This window comes from Myxocyprinus asiaticus, chromosome 25 (genome assembly GCF_019703515.2).
Source record: "Myxocyprinus asiaticus isolate MX2 ecotype Aquarium Trade chromosome 25, UBuf_Myxa_2, whole genome shotgun sequence".
Classification (NCBI taxonomy): Eukaryota; Metazoa; Chordata; class Actinopteri; order Cypriniformes; family Catostomidae; genus Myxocyprinus; species Myxocyprinus asiaticus.
Genome location: NC_059368.1, coordinates 1,267,747 through 1,289,491, shown reverse-complemented (window position 1 = coordinate 1,289,491; position 21,745 = coordinate 1,267,747). Strand labels below are relative to the sequence as shown.

Genomic DNA, 21,745 nt, shown 5'->3' with positions numbered 1-21,745 from the left:
GATTGTGTGATATAAAGTTGTGTTTGCGTGATATAAACTGACGATTGCATGATAAAAATTTACGATTGTGTGATATAACGTTGCATTTGCTTGATATAAAGTCATGATTGTATGATATAAATTTACGATTGTGTGATATAAAGTTGCATTTGCGTGATATAAAGTCATGATTGTGTGATATAAATTTACGAATGTGTGATATAAAATTGTGTTTGCGTGATATAAACTCACGATTGAGTGATATAAAGTCACGACTGTATAATGTTAATTTGCGATTGCGTGATATAAAGTTGTGATTGCATGATGTCAGTTTGCAATTGCGTGATATAAATTAAACATTGTGTTTTATAAAGTCGTAATTGCATGATATAAATTTGTGATTGCATGAAATAAACTTGCAGTTGTGTTATATAAAGTCATGATTGTATGATGAAAATTTGCAATTGCATTCTACAAAGCTGCGATTGTTTAATATATGCGTGAAATAAAGTATCAATTTTGAGTTTCATATGCAATGCAATTGTGTGAAAAAAGTTATAATTTCTTTAAAAAAAGGTCAAGTTAATTTCTCTGTATTACCATTTTGAATTTCATAATTAGGACATGATTTCTCACAATAGTCTGCAAAGCCTGATGTGACCTGAGAGTTCGGCCTGACTGTGACATCGGACCGCAGGACTGACAAGGTGCCTGACATTTTCAGTAGTAAATACAATAATATAATCCCATTTTTTGTTTGTTTTAATAATGTATCTAGGAAAAGAATTAAATGTGATGAACTTTTAGAAACATTAGTGTCTGGTTTTAATAACTTAACTAGCAGATGATTATGGAAGACAGATCCAGCAGTGTAATAAAAAAGAAAAAAGAGGTCATTCAGACTTTTATGTCTCACAACTGTGACTTTTTTCTCGTAACTGTAAGAAATAAAGTCGTATTTGCAAGTTTATATTGCGTAACTGTGTAACTTTCCATCCTGCTAGTCTTTTGTAAAATTTAACTAACAAAGGCCAGCTCCTTAATGACATCATCCTCCAGGAAGTGACATCATTTTTGGAGGGAAAACAACAGCATAAACATCCTGTTCATTTTCTTGACAGTGTTTAAATAATCAAGTTATAATTAATAAAGCTGCCTGAGATTGACCAGAGCATATTTCCAAACGTCTGTCTGTTTTACCAAAAAAGTTTAAAAGTCGGAAAGTTCAAAAGGTGCTGCGTAATGACAGAGTAAACAATGAAATAAGAAAACAGCATGACAAGAGCAAGACTTAAGAGGGGCGTCTTTTATCTGTGTATTACAGAAATGATGATCATCACACTGTGAGACGAGTTGATTTCACTGTATCTCTCTGCTATATACCCATCACATCAGTGACGGTGCAGACTGTGAGTTTAATCAAATGCACAGCGGCGATCTCCTGCTGTAATCTATAGCGGTCATTATAGAAAAAACACCCATCAGAGCGATCAAGCTGTCAGTTCTGGGTGTTTCAGGAGCAGAAGGAAATTCACCCCGACTGGGCGGCACTAATCACTGACTGACTGGATTACACACGACACCAGCAACCCGTGTGTCATTTGTGTGCCTGTTTTCTGTGTAAATATTGTCACTTTGTGCAGGACAGATAAAGAGAGACTGAAAATATAATAAATACAGCAAATGCAGCAAATGAGACAATACCGCATTCTCAAAACTCACCGCCATGTTGTGGGTGTTGCTATGTGGTTGCAAGGGTGTTCTGGGTGCTTTCTAGACAATTGATTACTTATATCTGATAAATGAACACAAGGGGATGGGTAGGTATAGAAATGTGTAAATTAAACTTTCTACTTTGGCGCAGATGTCATTAAAGATCTTGCGATCACCTGCTTTTAAAACTTTTAATCCTCTAAACACTAAAAAATATATATATATATTTAGCTAGTTCCAGATGTACATTTTCAGTTGATTTTTTTTTTTTTTTTTTTTTGTTCTATTAAAAGTTTTTTTTTAAGTGTTTCAGCTCAAAGTAACCTTTTCAAGTGATTCTTATAAGAATACTGGGACCCAGTTTATATTAGGTGGCCTTAAAGGAATAGTTCACCCAAAAATGAAAATGTGCTGATAATTTACTCACCCTCAGGCCATCCAAGATGTATCTGAGTTTCTTTCTTCATCAAAGCAGAATTTAAGATTTTTAGCATTTCATTACAGGCCTCCTCCTTTAAACAATGCAAGTGATGGTCCAAAATGCATATTTAGGATGCATCAAAATAATCCATACGACTCTTGATTTTTAAAGACATCGCTAGTTTAAAAACCAATGTTAAATAAATTAAAATAATTTGGCCCGCGAAAGTTTATGTTAAATCCAAACGTGCCCACGCAGTGTGTTCATGCATGCAGGAGAGAGAGATTTAGGCTATTAACTGTAGGTGGCAAAATTAATATTTGAAACATTTGAAACATTTTTGGGAATATATTTAACATTAAGAATACATTAACTGAAAAGACATTACTTTAAATACCCTACTCTATAATATGATTGCTATGATTTCTATCCTGACAGTTTCCCCACATGGTAAAAACGAATTGCTTATTTTGGGTGAGACAAGTCCCTTATTTTGAGCTTGTTTTTCCAGACCAGGTCACTTGTGTCTCTTGTGAGATCTGGAAACACTACAACTGGTTTATCACCCACCCTTAGCACAGAGTACAGTCATTTTAAAAATAATATTATTAACCGTTCATTTATATCGTTTTAACCGGTTACCATTTGGCAAGGAGGCTGTGGAACACCGGAGCCAGAACAAAAAATACGGTTAACCGAATTTAGTTTTTGAGTGTCATTTATTACCAGAACTATGATGCACCTCTTACGAATCAATCAAACCTGATTGCTGGCTTTATACCATCCATTTAGTCTTTAATTAATGTTTAGATTTTGAGAGATGTGTGCACTTCATGTGAGACTGACGCAAGAGGTTGTTTCGGATAGAAGTCACCAAGACAATATGTTACTCTCCGCTTTGAAGAGTGCACTGTGTGAGCTTCCTGAATGAGCCTTTAAAACGAAACACAGAGCATGATCATGTTTTTATGACGTTCATTAAGCAACAAGATGAAGGTAATTCTCTTCAGGCACAATTTATGACCACCCTCAAATCTGTTTATACACTTGATAAAATGAAGTTGCAATCAAAACCTCAAATCAAATATATTTAGTGGTGTTTGTTAAGTCACTCATCTTCATTACTATTGCTCATAGTGATGTTGTTAAACTTTTATTAAACTGAAGTATTATATGTTCAGTGTGTAACCCGTCCTGCAGCGCTTGTGCTACTGACATGAATAATACCTCAAATCATGTGTCTTGGTGGACCAGTAAGCAACCACCCAAAACACCCTAGCAACCATATAGCTACAGGCTAAAATCACTCAGAACACCATAGCAACAGTATTATAATGTCCTGGCAACCACACAGCAACATGCTAAACCCATAGAAATACAGATATATGTTTCTGCCTTCTGTGTTCCCCACAAATAATTTATGTTGTGTGTTTTATACAGCAAATGTGTATACAGTATGTGTAAAAGCAACTGTTAAAAATCACCGGTCAGTCTCTTCAGAGATGCTAGTTGCTCAACCATGTTCAACAAGAGATCATCATCTAGCATGAGGGCTGGAAATGGGGGGGACAGAGTCCACGGAGTGAATTTTGTGGGAGAATGGCGTTCCTGTTCAAACTGGCTACTTTTGTTAGGGGAATGAAGAGTATTTCTATCTTTTCTCCCCTAAATAGCCTATGAAAGCTATGCAGGTTCCACATATACATGAAAAGTGGGATTTCTGCATCTGTGGTTGTGCAATGTTGACTATCGTGCGTGGCCAGAACACTTGCACGCAACAGATCGACAAATGCACACGGGAATCCACGGGCAACCGATCCACACATGCACGCAACAGATCCACGCACTCAATTCACAAATCCACGCACCAGAATGCACAAATATATGGTTTACTTTGTTCACAATCCCATCCACAAGAACATATGTCATGCATTATGTGTAATTTAATGCATATATAAATGCTGAGCCATTTGTGGATTGGTATTCTTCTTGGTGAACGTCTGTCCTGCAGTCTTGACGTACACACATGCGCAATGCTGGGGGCGTGGTTTAGCGTGATTGACAGAAAATGCCCATTCATTAAAATGAAGGGAAATATCCAGTAGATTTGGCAAGTTTTTTTTTTTTTTAAGAAAAAAAGATGCATTCAGAATGTTCCGTTTTGGCCAAGATTACAGAGATATAATCCACATTATACCTCTATATTACACACCACCATTCAAAGGTAAAAAACAAAACAAAACTGATGCTTCTCTTCACCTCGGATGCATTAAATTGATCAAAAATACTAGCAAAAATATTAGAAATGTTGCAATGTATTATTGCTGTTTGAAATAGGTGTTGCATGTTTTTTAATTTATGATAAAATTCTATTTTTACCCATGATGACAAAGCTCCATTTTCAGCTATCATCACTCCAGTCTAATTAGCAAATAATGTGTCACATTATCCTTCATCATTCAATGTGTTAATTTATGGTTATTTATATCTTCAGCTTTAGTGTGTTAACAGGAAATATTAGACCCCATTCCTTCCTTTCTCCTTCCAACATTCTTTTGCAAATAGAATAGATTATAATAGAAAAACAGGGAGTTCTGCAACTCATGGTATGGCCCCCACAGAGCCCCCCACTGAACATCATCGAGATTACATGAAGAGACAGAAGCAACTGAGACAGACCTAAATAGATAGAAGAACTGTGACAAATTCTCCAAGAAGCTTGGAACATCCTATCTGCCAACAATCAAGAAAAACTGTATCCAGGTGTACCTAGAATTGGTGCTGTATATATTCTGTATACATATATATACAGTATGTAACTTCATGCTAAAAATATACTTATATTTAGTATAAACTTGACACTGAAGCACTGGTACTTTTGACATCATTACAAGACTGAAAACATTCGGGGCTTAAACCTGCATCACCCGTTGTACAAAGGTGACTCAGTTTGTTCCTGTCAGGCAGCAGATGTCCGAACCCCGCCCTCGCCCTAATCCTAACCATAAGGAGCCTGCAAGTCTGGGTAGCCTGCTAGGAACAACACATGGCACCTTTCACACATCGCGAAGCCTACTACTAGTGCTGCACTTGCAGAACCAGGCCTGGCTCCAGCTCTAAGAAGTAAGGTGGGCCATAGGACCCGCCGGGTGGGACCAACATTTGGAGGGGTGGGTGTAGGTGTAGTTCTCAAGGTGGGCCAAGTTCATGATTGGGTGGGCCAGGCCCACCCAGGCCCCCCTGTGGAGCCGGGCCTGATGCAGAACACACTTACAAACACCTGGAAACACCCTAGAAACCAACCACATTGCACACAAAACTCAAGCGTCATGGCGGGGAGGTTTGCACAGACAAGCACCATTTTCTTTAAAGACTGTAAAAATCTTATTGCCAATTAATCCCCTTTGAACATTAGTGCATTTCTGATCATATTAGCACAAGTTTGATACTCTGTGTCTTTGGCCCTTGACCTTGTTCCCTGGCGCAATCACACATTGCCGTTCCTCGAATGACTTAGATTTAACAACTGATCGCACTTAATGATAATGAAAGCGTCGCGACTGCATCACACAGCCCAGAAGGATTTAAAACACTCACTTTTTCTTCTGCACCACAGCTTTCAGGTGAAAATGTCTGCTGAATTATTCACAGCTTGTTTTGAGGCCGTTGAACAGCATGCTAAGCAGTAGCCATGCTAGCCATGATAGAACACCCTTCTGGATCAAACTGATACAACATATCATCCTCTGGCTACTGTACTTTCCTTTTACTCCTCAGAGCTGACAGTGGTAAGATCTGTTTGATAATGCTAGTGAAACGTGAATAAAAGTCAAATACTTTCTGTAAGTTTCTCGCATATAAATGGCAAAAAGCCTGAACTCAGATTGTGGGATTAGGGCTGTGCAATTTCTGAATTCCCAAATTTCCAAAACTCCAATGGTGCCTGACTACACTTCTTCTATACTTCCTATACTATCCAAATAACACATATACACAACATCATTTTTGATTGTCGTCTTTGTGTACAAACATCTAATAAACATTTTAGAAATAGTGGATTTCCATACAAAAAACATCTGCTGAATGTCATTATAACATTCCACAAGGGCTGGGCAAGATAACGGTTTATCAATGTAGAAATACCGGTAGAAACATGTCAACCGGCTGAAATGCTCTTGTATTATTTTGATTGCAGTCATGCGCGCCAATCAGAGGTTGCACTTCAGATCAGTGTTAATCTCGTCAACTTAATCACTGACAAAAACGTAAATTGGATTTCGTCAACAATAATGAATACGAGATGAATATGACTCATCATGACGATAATTAAACGATTTTATTAAAGCATACTATTGACAAAAATATAAGAAAAACATAATACAAGATATTAGTGGCGTGTGGTAGACTTTTGAAATGAGGCAGAGTGCCATCTCAGCGTTCGTTTTTTTTTTTTTGTTGTTGGTTTATAAAAATATAAATTCCTATTTCAGTTTCAGTTGACATTTAAATAGTTTTCAAGTTAAACCCATACAAATCTGAAATATGATTTATCACAATATATGATATGAAAAAGTAGGCCTGCATAAAAATATATAATATAAATCAAAGTCTCATTAAGTGTATGCATTGTTTTATAATTGTAAATTTTTAATTGCCTCAAAAACAATACCTACAAGAATACAGCAACAAGCATATTTCATGTATATTTAATCTGTTTGCCTATAAGTTTTGTAGTCATTTTATTTTTGGATCATCCGTCATCTACTTCTTGGTAAACAGGGTTCGTGATGGCACGGATCTGTATCTTTAAGACCTCAGAAAAAAAAAAATGTGGACCTCCACAAGTCTGGTTCATACTTGGGAGCAATTTCCAAATGCCTGAAGGTTCCACGTTCATCTGTACAAACAATAGTATGCAAGTATAAACACCATGTGACCACACAGCATCATACCGCTCAGGAAGGAGACGCATTCTGTCTCCTAGAGATGAACGTAGTTTGGTGAGAAAAGTGCAAATCAATCCCAGAACAACAGCAAAGGACCTTGTGAAGATGCTGGAGGAAACAGGTAGACAAGTATCTATATCCACAGTAAAACAAGTCCTATATCGACATAACCTGAAAGGCTGCTCAGCAAGGAAGAAGCCACTGCTCCAAAACCACCATAAAAAAGCCAGACTACAGTTTGCAAGTGCACGTGGGGACAAAGATCTTACTTTTTGGAGAAATGTCCTCTGGTCTGATGAAACAAAAATAGAACTGTTTGGCCATAATGACCATTGTTATGTTTGGAGGAAAAAGGGGTGAGGGGTGAGGCTTGCACGCCGAAGAAAACCATCTCAATCGTGAAGCATGGGGGTGGCAGCATCATGTTGTGGGGGTGCTTTGCTGCAGGAGGGACTGGTGCACTTCACAAAATAGATGGCATCATGAGGAAGGAAAATTATGTGGATATATTGAAGCAAAATCTCAGGACATCAGCCAGGAAGTTAAAGCTCGGTCGCAAATGGGTCTTCCAAATGGACAATGACCCCAAGCATATCTCCAAAGTTGTGGCAAATGGCTTAAGGACAACAAAGTCAAGGTGCTTGAGTGGCCATCACAAAGACCTGACCTCAATCCGATAGAAAATTTGTGGGCAGAACTGAAAAAGTGTGTGTGAGCAAGGAGGCCTAAAAACCTGACTCAGTTACACCAGTTCTGTCTGGAGGAATGGGCCAAAATTCCAGCAACTTATTGTGAGAAGCTTGTGGAAGGATACCCAAAACATCTGACCCAAGTTAAACAATTTAAAGGCAATGCTACCAAATACTAACAAAGTTCTGTAACTTCTGACTTCAGCTGTATCTTTATGTTTCATCATTAAAGCGACATGTTAAACATTTCATAAATCATGCCGGCCAGGCTAAATCACTTAATTTCAGATGTTTCAGATGTTCTCCACTATCAGTGTTAAATTACACCTTTAGACTACCACAAAAGAATACATGCTATTGAGATTAGAAATATGATTATTTAACACTTATTTTTGTCACAGATGTTTAAGATGACATGACACTAGAGCAATAAATTAAAATAATTTCAGTTATTTAAAATGTGACTTTTAAGCCCACAGCAGTGTGTAACATAATAGTTTTATTCTTTCTAAAAATCCTATTAAAATTGAAATTGGGAAATTAAACATCATAAAAAAAAACACATTGAATGACCCTGTTAGCTACACTACAAGTTAACAAATAAAAGAAGCTAACTACACTGACGCTAAATATTTAACAATTCAATTATATTTAATTAGGGTGACATAAAAATCATAAATATATGCTTTTAAACTAAATATAAACTAATAAACTAGAAAACACCCTATTTTATATAATTGAATTGAAATATAGTGATAAACAACAGCAATTAATGAAATATTTTTCTTCAAAAAAGTCCTTTTAAGGTTGCGTGATGCTTAAGTGAATCAGTGAATTATTTATATGTGTCAATAAAATAAAGTTCCCTATGCTAAATATAAGGGAATCATTTATTTACCAGATCAAAATATAAAAATCTAGGTTTAATGATTCTGTTTGATTATTGTTTGATAATATTTCAATCCATTCCACAGAAAAGTGTGCAAATTCTGTGTGGGTCCAGCGGTGATAGATTAAACCGCTCTGGTCTCTTGCGACTGACTCGCACACCTCTGTCTTCATCAGTGACAGCTGTTGCTCTCTTCTGATTGGCCAGTCAGCACGGCAGCGGACAGAGACGTCTCATACTCATTTGTCCTGAAGATGAAGATGAGCAGATAATGAGAGCCAATAGCAGAGTCCGGTGAGTAATGAATGTGTTCCTTGTCTCTCTCTCTGGGGCCGCGGTGTCTGTCCGGATTCATCACTACAACAATTCATTTCTCTGCACAAAACAAGCCAGTGACCCAAACTGCTCTAAACAAAACTCCAGACTGCAATGAAAAAAAGACAAAGCAAATGTCTGTGCCATACGAGTGGTCAGTAATTGAGTAATTGGGGGGAGGGGGGGGCGGCATTGCCCTATTGGTTGCGCCTGCCGGCAGGCTTTTCCCTAGGGCTGGGGAGGGGGACAAGGGGGCCTGGTCCTTGATCACTCCTCCACCCTCTGGTGGAGGACAGCCGCTCCTCCCAGGGCGGACCAGAGCCAGTCCTCCGACCCCTGACGAATGGAACGCCCCTCTGCATTTTGGCAGCCAGTAGGGAACTCCTCCACCTCTGGCAGTGGCTCCACTGCTCCAGGCGGCCGGCAGCAAGCCCCTCCTCTCCTCGCGGATGGCGGCCGTTCCTCCACGTCCAGGCGGTCGGCAGCAACTCCTCCGTCCCCCAGCAGACGGCTCCTTTGGGCGGACAGCAGTGGTGAGGACTCCATGACAGCACATCCCTCCTCCTTCCCGGGCTTCGGCACCAATGTAACACGGTTAAAGATGGGAAAGGAGGAGGCGGGAACCATCTGAACAGTCAAAATAATATTTAATTTACACAAAAAGACACACAACACAAACACACATGGCAGCTGCATGTGGCTCTCTCTCTCCCGAACTGCCGCGTTCCGCTGCATTTATCCCTCTCCTTGGCTGATTAGCCCGATTGGGCTCCCGCCCTCCTCCTCGCCACACTGTATAAATGTATAAATGACTTTTTGCAACAAAATAACTCACTGTGATGTCATCGTGAGCAAAAAGTTACTACAAATAAATAAATACATCTTAGAATTAGGGTACTCGAGTTCGGACTCGAGTCCGAGTCACAAGTCCAATTTTAATGGACTTGGACTTGTGTAAGGCTGGCACCAGGATGTCTACACACAAAAGGCGCCATTTCCGGTAAAAGTCAAAGAACTCTGCAAGAATCAACATCATAGAACTCTCTCACAAAAGCTGAAATCTTCACCTGAATATCACCACAGTGTGATAAATTGCAAATCACTGCCCCCTCTTCTCTCTCTCCCTTCTCCCCTTCAACAGCTCAGGACCAATACAAAGACACAAGATTTATATGTAAAAATATAACAAATACCATGAAAACAAAGAATGCAACTGTATGTGTTTGATATCATTTAAGAGGTCTCTGTGCGACTGGTATAATGGTCTCTTTCCCATGCTGATAAAACTAATGGTGACAAAGTTATAAGTCTTTGCCAAATACTGCATAATTCTGGAGGTCTATCCCCCTCCTTGACCTACAATTTAAATGATCTCCTGTATGTTAACAAGGTTAAACCCCAGGAAGTCAAGACCACATTCACCCCCAAATTCTCATTGTTCAAAGGATAATCCCATTTGGTACACAATGTTTATTCTGTCTGGGTATTTAAAGAAAGTTGGCAAGAAGCTCGGGGAATCTGTAAGCAGATCTCCCATGCTTTGCCGTTGCATGTAGTTTTGTCAGGTATGTTTCTTTGACTTGTCTTTTATTTTTAGAAATGTTTATTTATTCTGATCATATGTGAAATTTGCTTTGATTGATTTTGTAACTTATGTTTTAAATCCTACCTGGCAAATAAATTGTTATTATTTGATTTATTCTGAATTCCTCTGAAATCATTTATCTCCGGTAGATTCGAGGGACGCCTTTTGTTACCGCAAACTTATGTCCAGGATAATGATCATTACTGGAGCTTATGAATAGGAGGAAAGACACGTAAGACTACCAGTCACTGCTTATCACCATTTTAGCAAGTCATATGTGCAGCACAATGGCATACTGTTTAATTCTCTATATTACAACATTTCTCAATCGAAGGGTAAAATAATAATTAATAAAGCAAATAAAAACTGTGAGATGATAAACTGCTTACAGAAAACTGTGAAGTGACACCGAGACAGAGAGCATTTTTTCTCATTAACCACTCATGGTCACCAGACCTGATGAGGATTGGAACAACAACTGAGCAAAGCATCCTGGGAAATCACCTTTAAATTCACTCTACAATGACAGTTCTGTGATGGGCAGACAGGTATCAGAGGTGATTACTTTCCATGGTGCGATGCTCCAGATAAATATATAATAAATAAATAGAATGCTGCTAGATCTTTTCTCAGAACTAATATTTCCAATAGGGATTTCATAAAATCCTTCATAAAAGAGTTGTAAGCCATGAGCCAGACCAGCCAGCTCCAAGGTGAATCACTACATTACAAACTTTGATTTGAAGCAAAAGTATTTGAAGTATTTGAAAAAGACAGAGATACAAGACTGCGTATGAGGGAATGAACTACAATCCCATGAAGCATTGTGTATAACACAAATTAATTAAAAACATATAAAACAACAGATTTAATGTTGTTGATAATAAGTTTAGAAACAATATATTGTAATAACTGTGTTGCAAAATATTCAGATATGTACACAATATAACAAGTAGTTTTAGAGCATAGGGAGAGCAACTGCAGAGCTCATTTGGCGTTCTTTGTTTGCCACAATTCTCTGATTGGTCAATCTTTCTTTAGGATTATAGGTAGTGTAGTTCTTCACCAAAAATTCTGCTATTAACCAATTTAATATTTCTGCTATGAAATAGCGCAGCCTGATGGCTTCAACAGAAGCATATACCATCGATTAACATCCTCAGAGCTCACGGCAGGCCTGTCTTTATAGTTTTATAAGTTATCGTTAAAAATAAATTCACCTATCTAGAAAATGAATGGGAATTTTATTTCCAGAACCAGACTGCTGCACTCTATACATTTTGTCTTCATGTTAAACACTATATATTGTTATATCATTTCAAACCATCTTTCTGTCAGATGTTTTGCTTGTGTCTTGTGCTATCTTTCAAATAAATGATACTTGCTTTAAAATGTTATGCAATGACATTCAGACATTTGAAGTGTGAGTGAAATACTTTTTGCCGCCACTCTATATATTGAACTGTGGCATCTGTTGCGGTTTCAAAGTGGCCCCTCTTGGCTTCTGAGGTTGACTAACATTGTGTATCTTTCTTACACAACATAGAAACTTACCTATCAGTGTAAGGAATGATAAATAAGAAAGAAAAGCAAAAAAAAAAAAAAAGATTTCTGTGTGTGTTTCCTGATGGCAGGTCGTATCGGTTCTCTGACTTAAATGACATCTTCCTCACTCTGTTTCTTTTCAGCAAACCTCTCGTATAATGGAGCTGTCTATCCCAGCAGCTGCCGACAGCACGTAGGTGCATTCATGGTGACAGCACCAGCGCAGCATGACAATTATTCATGTTACTGTGTTGAATCTGTTGAGAGCCACGGTGACCAAAGCAGCAATTTCAATGCTAAGTAACAATCAAGGCTACAGTGCGTTAAAAATAGCGGTGCTGGCAGTGGTCCAACAATTACGCTGTGCCCGCGGGAGCGGCTTTAACGCATTTCAGCAGCATTTTCAACACAGCACACAGCTAATGAAAAACACATAGTGCAGGTGCAGCAAGGACAGAGTGATGATACATGTTTAAAACAACAGTCACATCTCTGGCTTGGAAAAGCACAGTCATGTCCAAGCTTCAGGTTAACCTCTCTAACTATTCCTCAAACTGCAATAAATCATATTTTTCATGCATATTGTAATATTGTTTTACTGTAAAATATCTAAACATCCTAAAACAAGATAAATTCACCTGAAAAGCAAACCTGTACAAGATTATTGTATTAAGGCTTGTTTATATAGACTGAGTCTCATTCACTCACTGTTTGTTTTGATGGCCTGTAAACCTTTTATGCATGTGGTTTACGTGTTTGCATCCTGATGTAATGGTCATTATGGGGAAATCTGTTTTTTTTGTAATAACTCCATATTATGTTCCACTCTAATTTCTAATGCATTTTTACATGAATACTGTATGTGTATTGGTATACCATGTGTAAAATTATGATACAGGTCTATGACATTTATTGAATATCTGTGATATTGTGAAAGCGTCAACTTGAAGACTTGCAGTAAACAATTTACTTTGAGCTATAAATGGAATCAGGCCCGTTGTTTTGACTTGGACAAAAAGCTCTAAAAAGCTTTTCTTGCTCTAAACGATTTGGCACTTTTTGTCCTTTTTGCCCTCTGAATAAATAATCTTTAAAAAACATTTCTATGGACATTGTGTGCAAGCTTTTTCCTTTCTACTATTTGATTTTTTAAGCCTACACACCTAAGTAACGTGGATATAATACGTTCCCTATCCGTCACTCACTCAATGTTGTGTCGATGTAGTGACACTAGGGGTCACTCTTGGGAGCCCTAAACACCTCTGCTTTTTGAAAAAAGGCCAATGGGAATTGGCGAGTTGAATTTGCATGCCACTCCCCCGGACATACGGTTATAAAAGGAGCTGGCATGCAACCACTCATTCAGATTTTCTCTACGGAGCCGAGCGATTGCATTCAGTGCACTGAATTAAATTCACCTCAAACTGCTGGATTTTACAGCGCATTTCAGCGGCTTCTCCCCCTCTGCACCCGTGGAGTTCAGAGAACGCCCCTAGGCACTTCGGCAGAGAAAAAAAAATTATATTTTCAATCCTAAAAGAGCGGCACACATGGAACTTCTTTTTAAAGATGCCTTTCCGTTTGTGTTTTATTCCTGGTTGCGGTCGTTATCTCTCCGCTTCTGATGGCCACAATCGCTGCCTTATGTGTCTGGGCACTGCCCACGCGGAGACATCGTTCTTGGATGGGTCTTGTCCTCATTGCGAGAACATGACCATGGCAACGTTGCGATCGCGGCTTGCCTTCGTAAGAAAGCAAGCCACCCCAGCGGCTCCCCACCGCGGTCCTTCTACCTACAGGTATGAGGCCGCGTCGGTTAGCACTGGGGCCGATTTGGGGACTTCAATGGGAGCACCTCCAACAGGTAACCCCCCATGGACCTCCCATTCCTCAGCACGCTCGCTTGCCCCGGTTGGGCTCTTGGATGAGTCCACCGGCTTGTCTCAGGGCGAGTTCGACCTCTTATTCGGGGCCCGGGAATACGATGAGTTATCGAGCGCAGCATCAGAGAGCGGGCTCGTCCATTCTGACGCAGAGGCTTCGGCTGGGCTTCCTCCTTTGGATATGGTCTCCAAGTCTCAGGCCGACTCGGATATGATGGACATGCTTTCCTGGGCAGCTGCGAGCGTCGGGCTAGAGTGGAACCCTCCACTCTCCCCTGAACCCTCGTGGCTCGATGATTGGTTCCTGGGCCCAGAGTGCCGCTCACAGCCGTGCTCTGCCCCGGTCCCTTTCTTCCCGGAAGTGCATGAGGAGCTGACAAGATCGTGAGGGGCACCTTTTGCTACCCGATCCCGATCTTTCAGCTCCCCCCGCTCTCACTACCCTCGATGGTGGGGCGGCCAAGGGGCATTCGGTGATTCCCCAGGTGGATAAGGTGCTCGCGGTGCACTTGTGCCCGTAGAGCGCCGCCACCTGGCGCAGGTGCCCGAAGCTCCCATCCAGGGCCTGTAGGTTTACGTCATCTCTGACGGCTAAGGCCTACAGTGCCACTGGACAAGCCACCTCCGCCCTGCACGCCATGGCTCTCCTGCAGGTACACCAAGCCAAGGCGCTAAAAGAGCTGCACGAGGGTAGTTCTGACATGGGATTGATGCAGGAACTGCGCTCGGCGACCGACCTCGCTCTCTGGGCGACGAAGGTCACGGCGTGGTCTCTCGGGCAGGCGATGTCCACCCTGGAGGTCCAGAAGCGCCACCTTTGGCTCAACCTGGTTGAGATGAGAGAGGCTGACAAGGCACGGTTGTGACGTATTTCCACTTTCAACTGAGAAGTCTCAGTTGTTACTTGTTACTGGCTGTTTGTACGCACATACAGTATTTTGAAACATAAAAACCTGTGTGCAAACTTTTTAATGCAAAAACAAAAAGCAACGCAAGATATATGATTCCTCAATACGTTTGCATTTAAATTTATTCTAAATTTAGGATAAAATTTTGATCCAAGTCAAACCAAACATGGATGAGGCTGTGAGTGATACTTACTTGAGTGTACTGCAGTTTAAAGTGTTTTTGGATCATTCCGCGGACAAAACATTGATAAAATATCTGTCCAAGAACATTCAGTATACAAAGAACTCCAGACAGCATGAGTTGTGGAAAATCAGATGTGATCGAGGAGCTTTATACAGCTTTATACCATCCGTGCCATTAAAGAGATGCTAAGTCTCTCGCTGCGTAGTTTTCATTCCCTTTAAAAATCAAAGATGACGCTAACGTGAATAAGGTCTTTACAGGGCTTTTGAAGTCTTTTCAGTTAACTGAATTACGTTTTAAAGCACTGCAAACATTTAAGATGTTTAACAACTTTAATATGCCTCATTTAAAGACATCACATTAATGCTCAGAGTTATGGAGTATTAATGTGAGGAGCTGTAATGAGAATTTAATTAAGATCAGAAATCTTCAGCGTGACTCACAGTAGACATCCACTCTAATGGATTTAATGGCAGGTGAACCCAGTCCGTTCTCGGCTTTGCAGTAATATCGTCCACCCTGATGTCTCTGGATCTTTGTGATATGAAGCGTTTCGTTAAACACACTGGAGTCTTGAAACCGATCGGAAACGCTGCCCGCTGTCTTGGTCCATCGAATCTGCATGAAAAAAGGCAAGACATCATGAATTAACACCTTTTGGTTTCCAAATAGATCTTATTATGTTTTTTTAAGTGCTTAATAAAACAATGCAACAATGTTTTTGAGACATACATTTTCTGAAAACATAAAGCAAGATGAATCATTTACACTGGTATATTCATGTGAATGCATTCATCTTTTTTTTCCTCCCAATTTGGAATGCCCAATTCCCACTACTTAGTAGGTCCTCGTGGTTGCGCGGTTCCTCACCTAAATCCGAGTGGCGGAGGACAAGTCTCAGTTGCCTCTGCTTCTTATCACGTGGCTCATTGTGCATGACAACGCAGAGACTCACAGCATGTGGAGGCTCATGCTACTCTCCGCGATCCACGCACAATTTACCACGCGCCCCATTGAGAGCGAGAACCACATTATAGTGACCACGAGGAGGTTACCCCATGTGACTCTACCCTCCCTAGCAACCGAGCCAATTTGGTTGCTTAGGAGACCTGGCTGGAGTCACTCAGCACACCCTCGAAATCGAACTCGTAACTCCAGGCGTGGTAGTCAACGTCAAAACTCGCTAAGCTACCCAGGCCCCCCATAGATCTATATTCTTAAACTATTTGAGCATTTGTTCAAAACATATATCTTAGCAAAAACAGCACTGAAGTTTAAACAGAGATTGTTTATCATACTTAAAAAAACTTACGATTGGAAATAAGCAATTAGTGTTGAAACTAGATGTTAAAACAAGTTATGGTGTTGAGTATTTTCTAGGGCATTGCCATGTGTGCTTGTTGCTATGTGACAAATAATTAAATATTTTGTGCTTGTACAGTAGAGCAATCTCTTTATGTCACTATACAGCATAATTAAATCCGCCCACACACAGCGTCCTGTCAATATATACATCCAAACTCTAGTGCTTCACTACAGGCCTCTCAAATACATGCTACAATATAAATTGGCGCACCAATAAACACTGTGAGTGAACTCTCAATAAGGTAACCATCGACTGATTCCAGTTAACAAAGCTATTAACAAATAATGAACCATGCTGTGGATGAAATTGGCTGTAGATATTTTATGTTTTCATGTTTGTTTTGAGAGTTAACCTGTTTCACCTTGTGAACATAAATATACAAAAACACAATGTTCAGTCTTTGAAGTGTGGTCCTCTTAAATTAATTTAAGAACTCTAAATTGACATCTGCACTGCTGAACACAATTAATGTTCCTGTCATGCAATGAACAACAATAAGATGCTGCATATTTCAGTTGGTCAGGCTTTGTAAACTTTTTTTTTAAAGTACAATTAATGCTTTTCATTTCAAGCTGACTAAAACGTCTCACACAACTTCAGTGTAGATGCATTTGGGAGTTGTTGTTTTTATACATATATTATGTTTTGTTTTTGTTTTTTTATCCCCTTCCCACTACTTAGTAGGTCCTCGTGATGGCACGGTTACTCACCTCAATCCGGGTGGCGGAGGACAAGTCCCAGTTGCCTCCGCTTCTGAGACCGTCAATCCGCGCATCTTATCACGTGACTCGTTGTGCATGACACCGCAGAGACTCACAGCATGTGGAGGCTCACGCTACTCTCCGCGATCCACGCACAACTTACCATGTGCCCCACTGAGAGCGAGAACCACTAATCGTGACCACGAGGAGGTTACCCCATGTGACTCTACCCTCCCTAGCAACCGGGTCAATTTGGTTGCTTAGGAGACCTGGCTGGAGTCATTCAGCACACCCTGGATTCGAACTCGTGACTCCAGGGGTGGTAGTCAGCATCAATACTCACTGAGCTACCCAGGCCCCCCTAGTATTATGTTTTTAATTCGAATAAATCTATCCGAGGTCTTTCGATTTTTTTCTGCTTCTGTGAGAGTGCATGTGTCAGCTTCTCCTTTCCTCACCACAGGTGATAAAGCGGAACAAATAGCAGGATTATTATAAAAAAAAATCTATAAAGCATCTGGTATGCTGTTCCATCTATTTGCTCTACAAGTATTAGTCTCACCTGCTTAACTTACCTAACGAGCCGTCAGGTGTGCGCACTCTTCCCAACGAGTGAGAGACCGACAATGTGCAACAGCAAATGAAAGAGTGCAAGAGGAACAGAGGCAGTTCTAGAGGGGAGGCCCAGGGGGCCTGTCCTAGAAAGTATCCCTCCATCAGAATGGGCCAATGATGTAAAAGGACCAAACCTTTCATTTGATGATCCTTTGATGGAGCGAACACTGGGGATTCAGTGGAATGTAGAAATTGACTGCTTTAAGTTTGATATTTGTCTCAAGGAACAGCCAGCAACTCGACGTGGAATTTTATCTACAACAGCATCATTGTATGATCCATTAGGATTCATAGCTCCATTCACATTTCATGGAAAAAAATACTCCAGGAAGTATGTAGACAGGGCACAGTTTGGGACGATGCATTAAATGATAAACTGCAGCCAAGGCAGGAGTGTTGGAAAAGAGATCTGGCTAATTTGAGGAAATTGAGCATTACACACACAAATGCTCCTACTGAGTTTGGAAAGGTGAAGGAAGTAGAGCTACATCATTTTTCGGACACTAGCACTAGGGGATATGGACAGTGCTCATATCTGAGATTAAAAAATGAAAGAGAAGACTTTTATGTTGCTCTTGTCATGGAAAGTCCTGCTTGTCCCCTATAAAGGTTACAACTATTCCAAGGTTGGAGCTGACAGCTGCAGTAGTTTCAGTGATTGTCAGTAAAATTCTCAAAGAGGAGCTCAGATATACTGACATTACATAGTTCTTCTGGAGTGACTCCAAAGTAGTGGGATATATAAACAAGATGATTTCACACTTACAGAGTACAGAAGATCATCTAAGCATGACTCCGCAGCAATGGAGATATGTTCCGACAAAGGACAATCTTGAAGATCATGTCTCGAGAGGTCTTACTGTTGACGAATTGATTTCCTCTGATTGGTTTACAGGGCCAAAGTTCTAATGGAATAGGGAGATCGATCTCCCTTCCATTGAGACTCCAGAACTACAACTAGGTGACTCAGAAGTCAGAAGTCCTCAAACACTTAACACAAGAGTTACGGAACAAGGAATTATTGTAGATCGTCTGTCAAAGTTTTGGTCTTGGTCTTAAGCAGTTGGAGCCATTGCACGCATCCGACAACAAATTCATAAAGATAAATCAAATAGTCTTTCTACAGTTGAGGAAAGAGAAAAGTCAGAGCACATCATAGTTAAACATCTATAAAAACATGTGTTTCAAGATTAATTGAAGGTACTAAGTAAAGGTACTCATTTATCGTCTCACAATGAACTGTACAATCTTGACCCATTTCTTGACAGTGATGGTGTGCTTAAGGTGGGAGGAAGACTCAACAACTCGTCTCTCTGTAGTCTACTTAAACATCTTACAATCATTCCCAAAGACCATCATATTACGAAATTGATAATAGCTGACTGCCATGAAAGAGTCAAACATCAATGTAAAGGTTTTACCATTAATGAAATTCATTCAAAGGGTTACTGGATCCTAGGCATTAATCGTGCTGTTGCATCCTTTGTGCACAATTACGTCACTTGTAGAGAACACAGGAGACCGACTGAAGAGCAAAAGATGGCTGACTTGCCCACAGAGAGAGTGAACCCTTCACCACCATTCACCTATTGTGATATGGACTGTTTTGGCCCATTCTTTGTTAAACAAGAACGAAAGGTACACAAAAGATATGGATTACACTTTTCTTGTCTCTCTTCCCATGCTATTCACATTGAGAAGCTTGATGCTATGCCAACGGATTCCTTTATTAATGGCCTGCACTGTTTTATTGCCCTACATGGGGCAGTCCGATAGATCAAATCTGATCAAGGGAGTAACTTTGTAGGTGCTAAGAACGAGCTGGCTAAAGCCCTCAAGGAACTTGATACAGATAAATTGAATAACTTTCTAGCTGAGAACCAGTGTGATTTTGAAATGAATGAGCCATGTTCGAGTCATACAGGTGTATGGGTGCGTCAGATAAGGACAGTGAGAAGTGTTCTCTAGTCTATGCTTTCAATTGCTTCTGAAAGGATTGATGATTCATCTCTAAGAGTATTTTTTTATGAAAAAATGTCAATTGTAAATAGTCGCCCACTCACTGTTGACAATCTAAGCGAACCAAATAGCCTAACTCCAACTCCAAAATAACTCAAATCATTTTCTCACTATGAAATCCACAATTGCTCTACCTCCTCCAGGCAAGTTCACTTATACATATATGCCAGAAAAAGGTGGCACCATGTCCAGTATCTTGCCGAACAATTTTGGAGCCGTTGGCGTAAAGAATACCTCGCCAGCGTTGCTGTCAGACAACGCTGGCATACCGCTAAGAGAAATCTGTCAATAGGGGACATAGTGATTGTCAAGGTCAATGATCTATTTAGGCACAAATGGCCTTTAGGCAAGATTGTAGAAACAAAGGTTGATTCAGATGGACTTGTGAGGAGAGTTAGAATTCACCTAGGTGAGAAACATTTTGAAAAGAAAGGAGAATGTCTCAGTAAGCCATCCGTGATTGAACGTCCAATCCAGAAGATGGTTTTATTATTGGAGGCTGATTAAAACTGTTATTGAATTTGTAAAGTTGTATTGATTGTTTATGTATTTTATTCCTGCATTGATTCATTTTTGAAGACTTTTATTTCGACAGTGGTAACACATTCCAGTATTATTGTATAAAGTGCTTCCCATTTCCGTTGTGTGTGTGCATGCTTTGTGAAGAACGTGGATTGTAATCGTGTGATGGATTTTCCTTTTCATCATGTATTGTGATTCTCACTAAGAGGGTTATAAGGTAAATTATTTTAATGTTTGTCACCTAGTAATTGTGTGATGTGAATTGCTTTATTGTCATACTGGTAATTGCGTTGGTTTTATTGCTTGATTATGTTGTTTACAGTGTTTGTTTCTCTTTGTGTGTGTTTTTCTGTAGCTCTTACGGTGTTTATTAAATTGGCAATGCATTAAACATTTTTGGAAACATCAGTTAAGGAGTATTGACCATCAATTCAGTGGGGAAGCTAGAGAATGTTTTGAAAGTGTCATAGAGTCACAGTGTTTACACTCTTATACCTATAGACCTTATTCACTCTAGCATCATCATCAATAGCACGGATGGTATAAAGCTGTATAAAGCTCCTCAATCACATCTGATTTTCCACAACTCATGTTGTCTGGAGTTCTTTGTCTACTGAATGTTCTTGGACAGATATTTTATCAATATTTTGTCTGCAGAATGATCCAAAAACACTTTAAACTGCAGTGCAGCCCATTGAAGAGACTGTAAATCTATCCCTCACAGCCTTGAATGTCAATGTCACCAAAGATGGCACTAGCGTGAATAAGGTCTATGGATTACTGATAGTGACTCTCAACATTAAACTGGGATACGAGAAAGTTTTGTACAATTCTACAAGTGGGAATTCAGATACACTTTGCTTTTTCAGACAGAAGGCCGATGGTTTGTTTCGTACAACAGCAAGTTTTGCAGCCTTGACAAAAGATCATTCAACCCTGAGCTGAGGATTAAGCAACAGCGGAGGTGTTCAAAGCTATGCAAATTCATTCATAAATTCCTCCTGCTCCTGAATGCATAAACATCACCTCCTACACCTTCTGCTACAGTTACCTGAGACCGTCACCATGGCGATGCAGAGTCAAATGATTCGTTGTAATTTACACTAACTCTGAGATAAATCACCACTAATTAAAGCCTAAGGACTCTTTCACCCTTAAAATAGCAGCAAGTGAAGCATCAACAGATGTAAACGAAACCCATTATGCCAATAAATTCCCAAGTGTTGAGAAAGACGTCTGAGTGCACTACCCAGTGCACTACCCAGGGAGTAAGCCATTTCTTGGGATGTCCTAATGTCAAAATCATTCCCACATGCATTTCCCAGAATGTATTACACTACACTATCCATAATCCTGAAGAGAGATCCGCCAATCAGAGAAGCTGATGTTACCATGGCAACCTAACACCAAAAGAGTAATCGTTCGCAGTGTAAAGTGTAACAAGTACACTAACTATTGAAAAAAC

The 21,745-nt window shown here is 39.9% G+C and overlaps 1 protein-coding gene across 1 annotated transcript in view; it reads right to left on the bottom strand.

Moving 5' to 3' along the window:
- LOC127416355 (MAM domain-containing glycosylphosphatidylinositol anchor protein 2-like) overlaps window positions 1-21,745 on the bottom strand; it is a 232,397-nt gene that overhangs the window by 124,135 nt on the left and 86,517 nt on the right. The window contains exon 3 of the mRNA XM_051655670.1: window positions 15,501-15,675. Coding sequence (XP_051511630.1) covers window positions 15,501-15,675 — 175 coding nt within the window. The remainder of the gene's footprint in view (window positions 1-15,500; window positions 15,676-21,745) is intronic.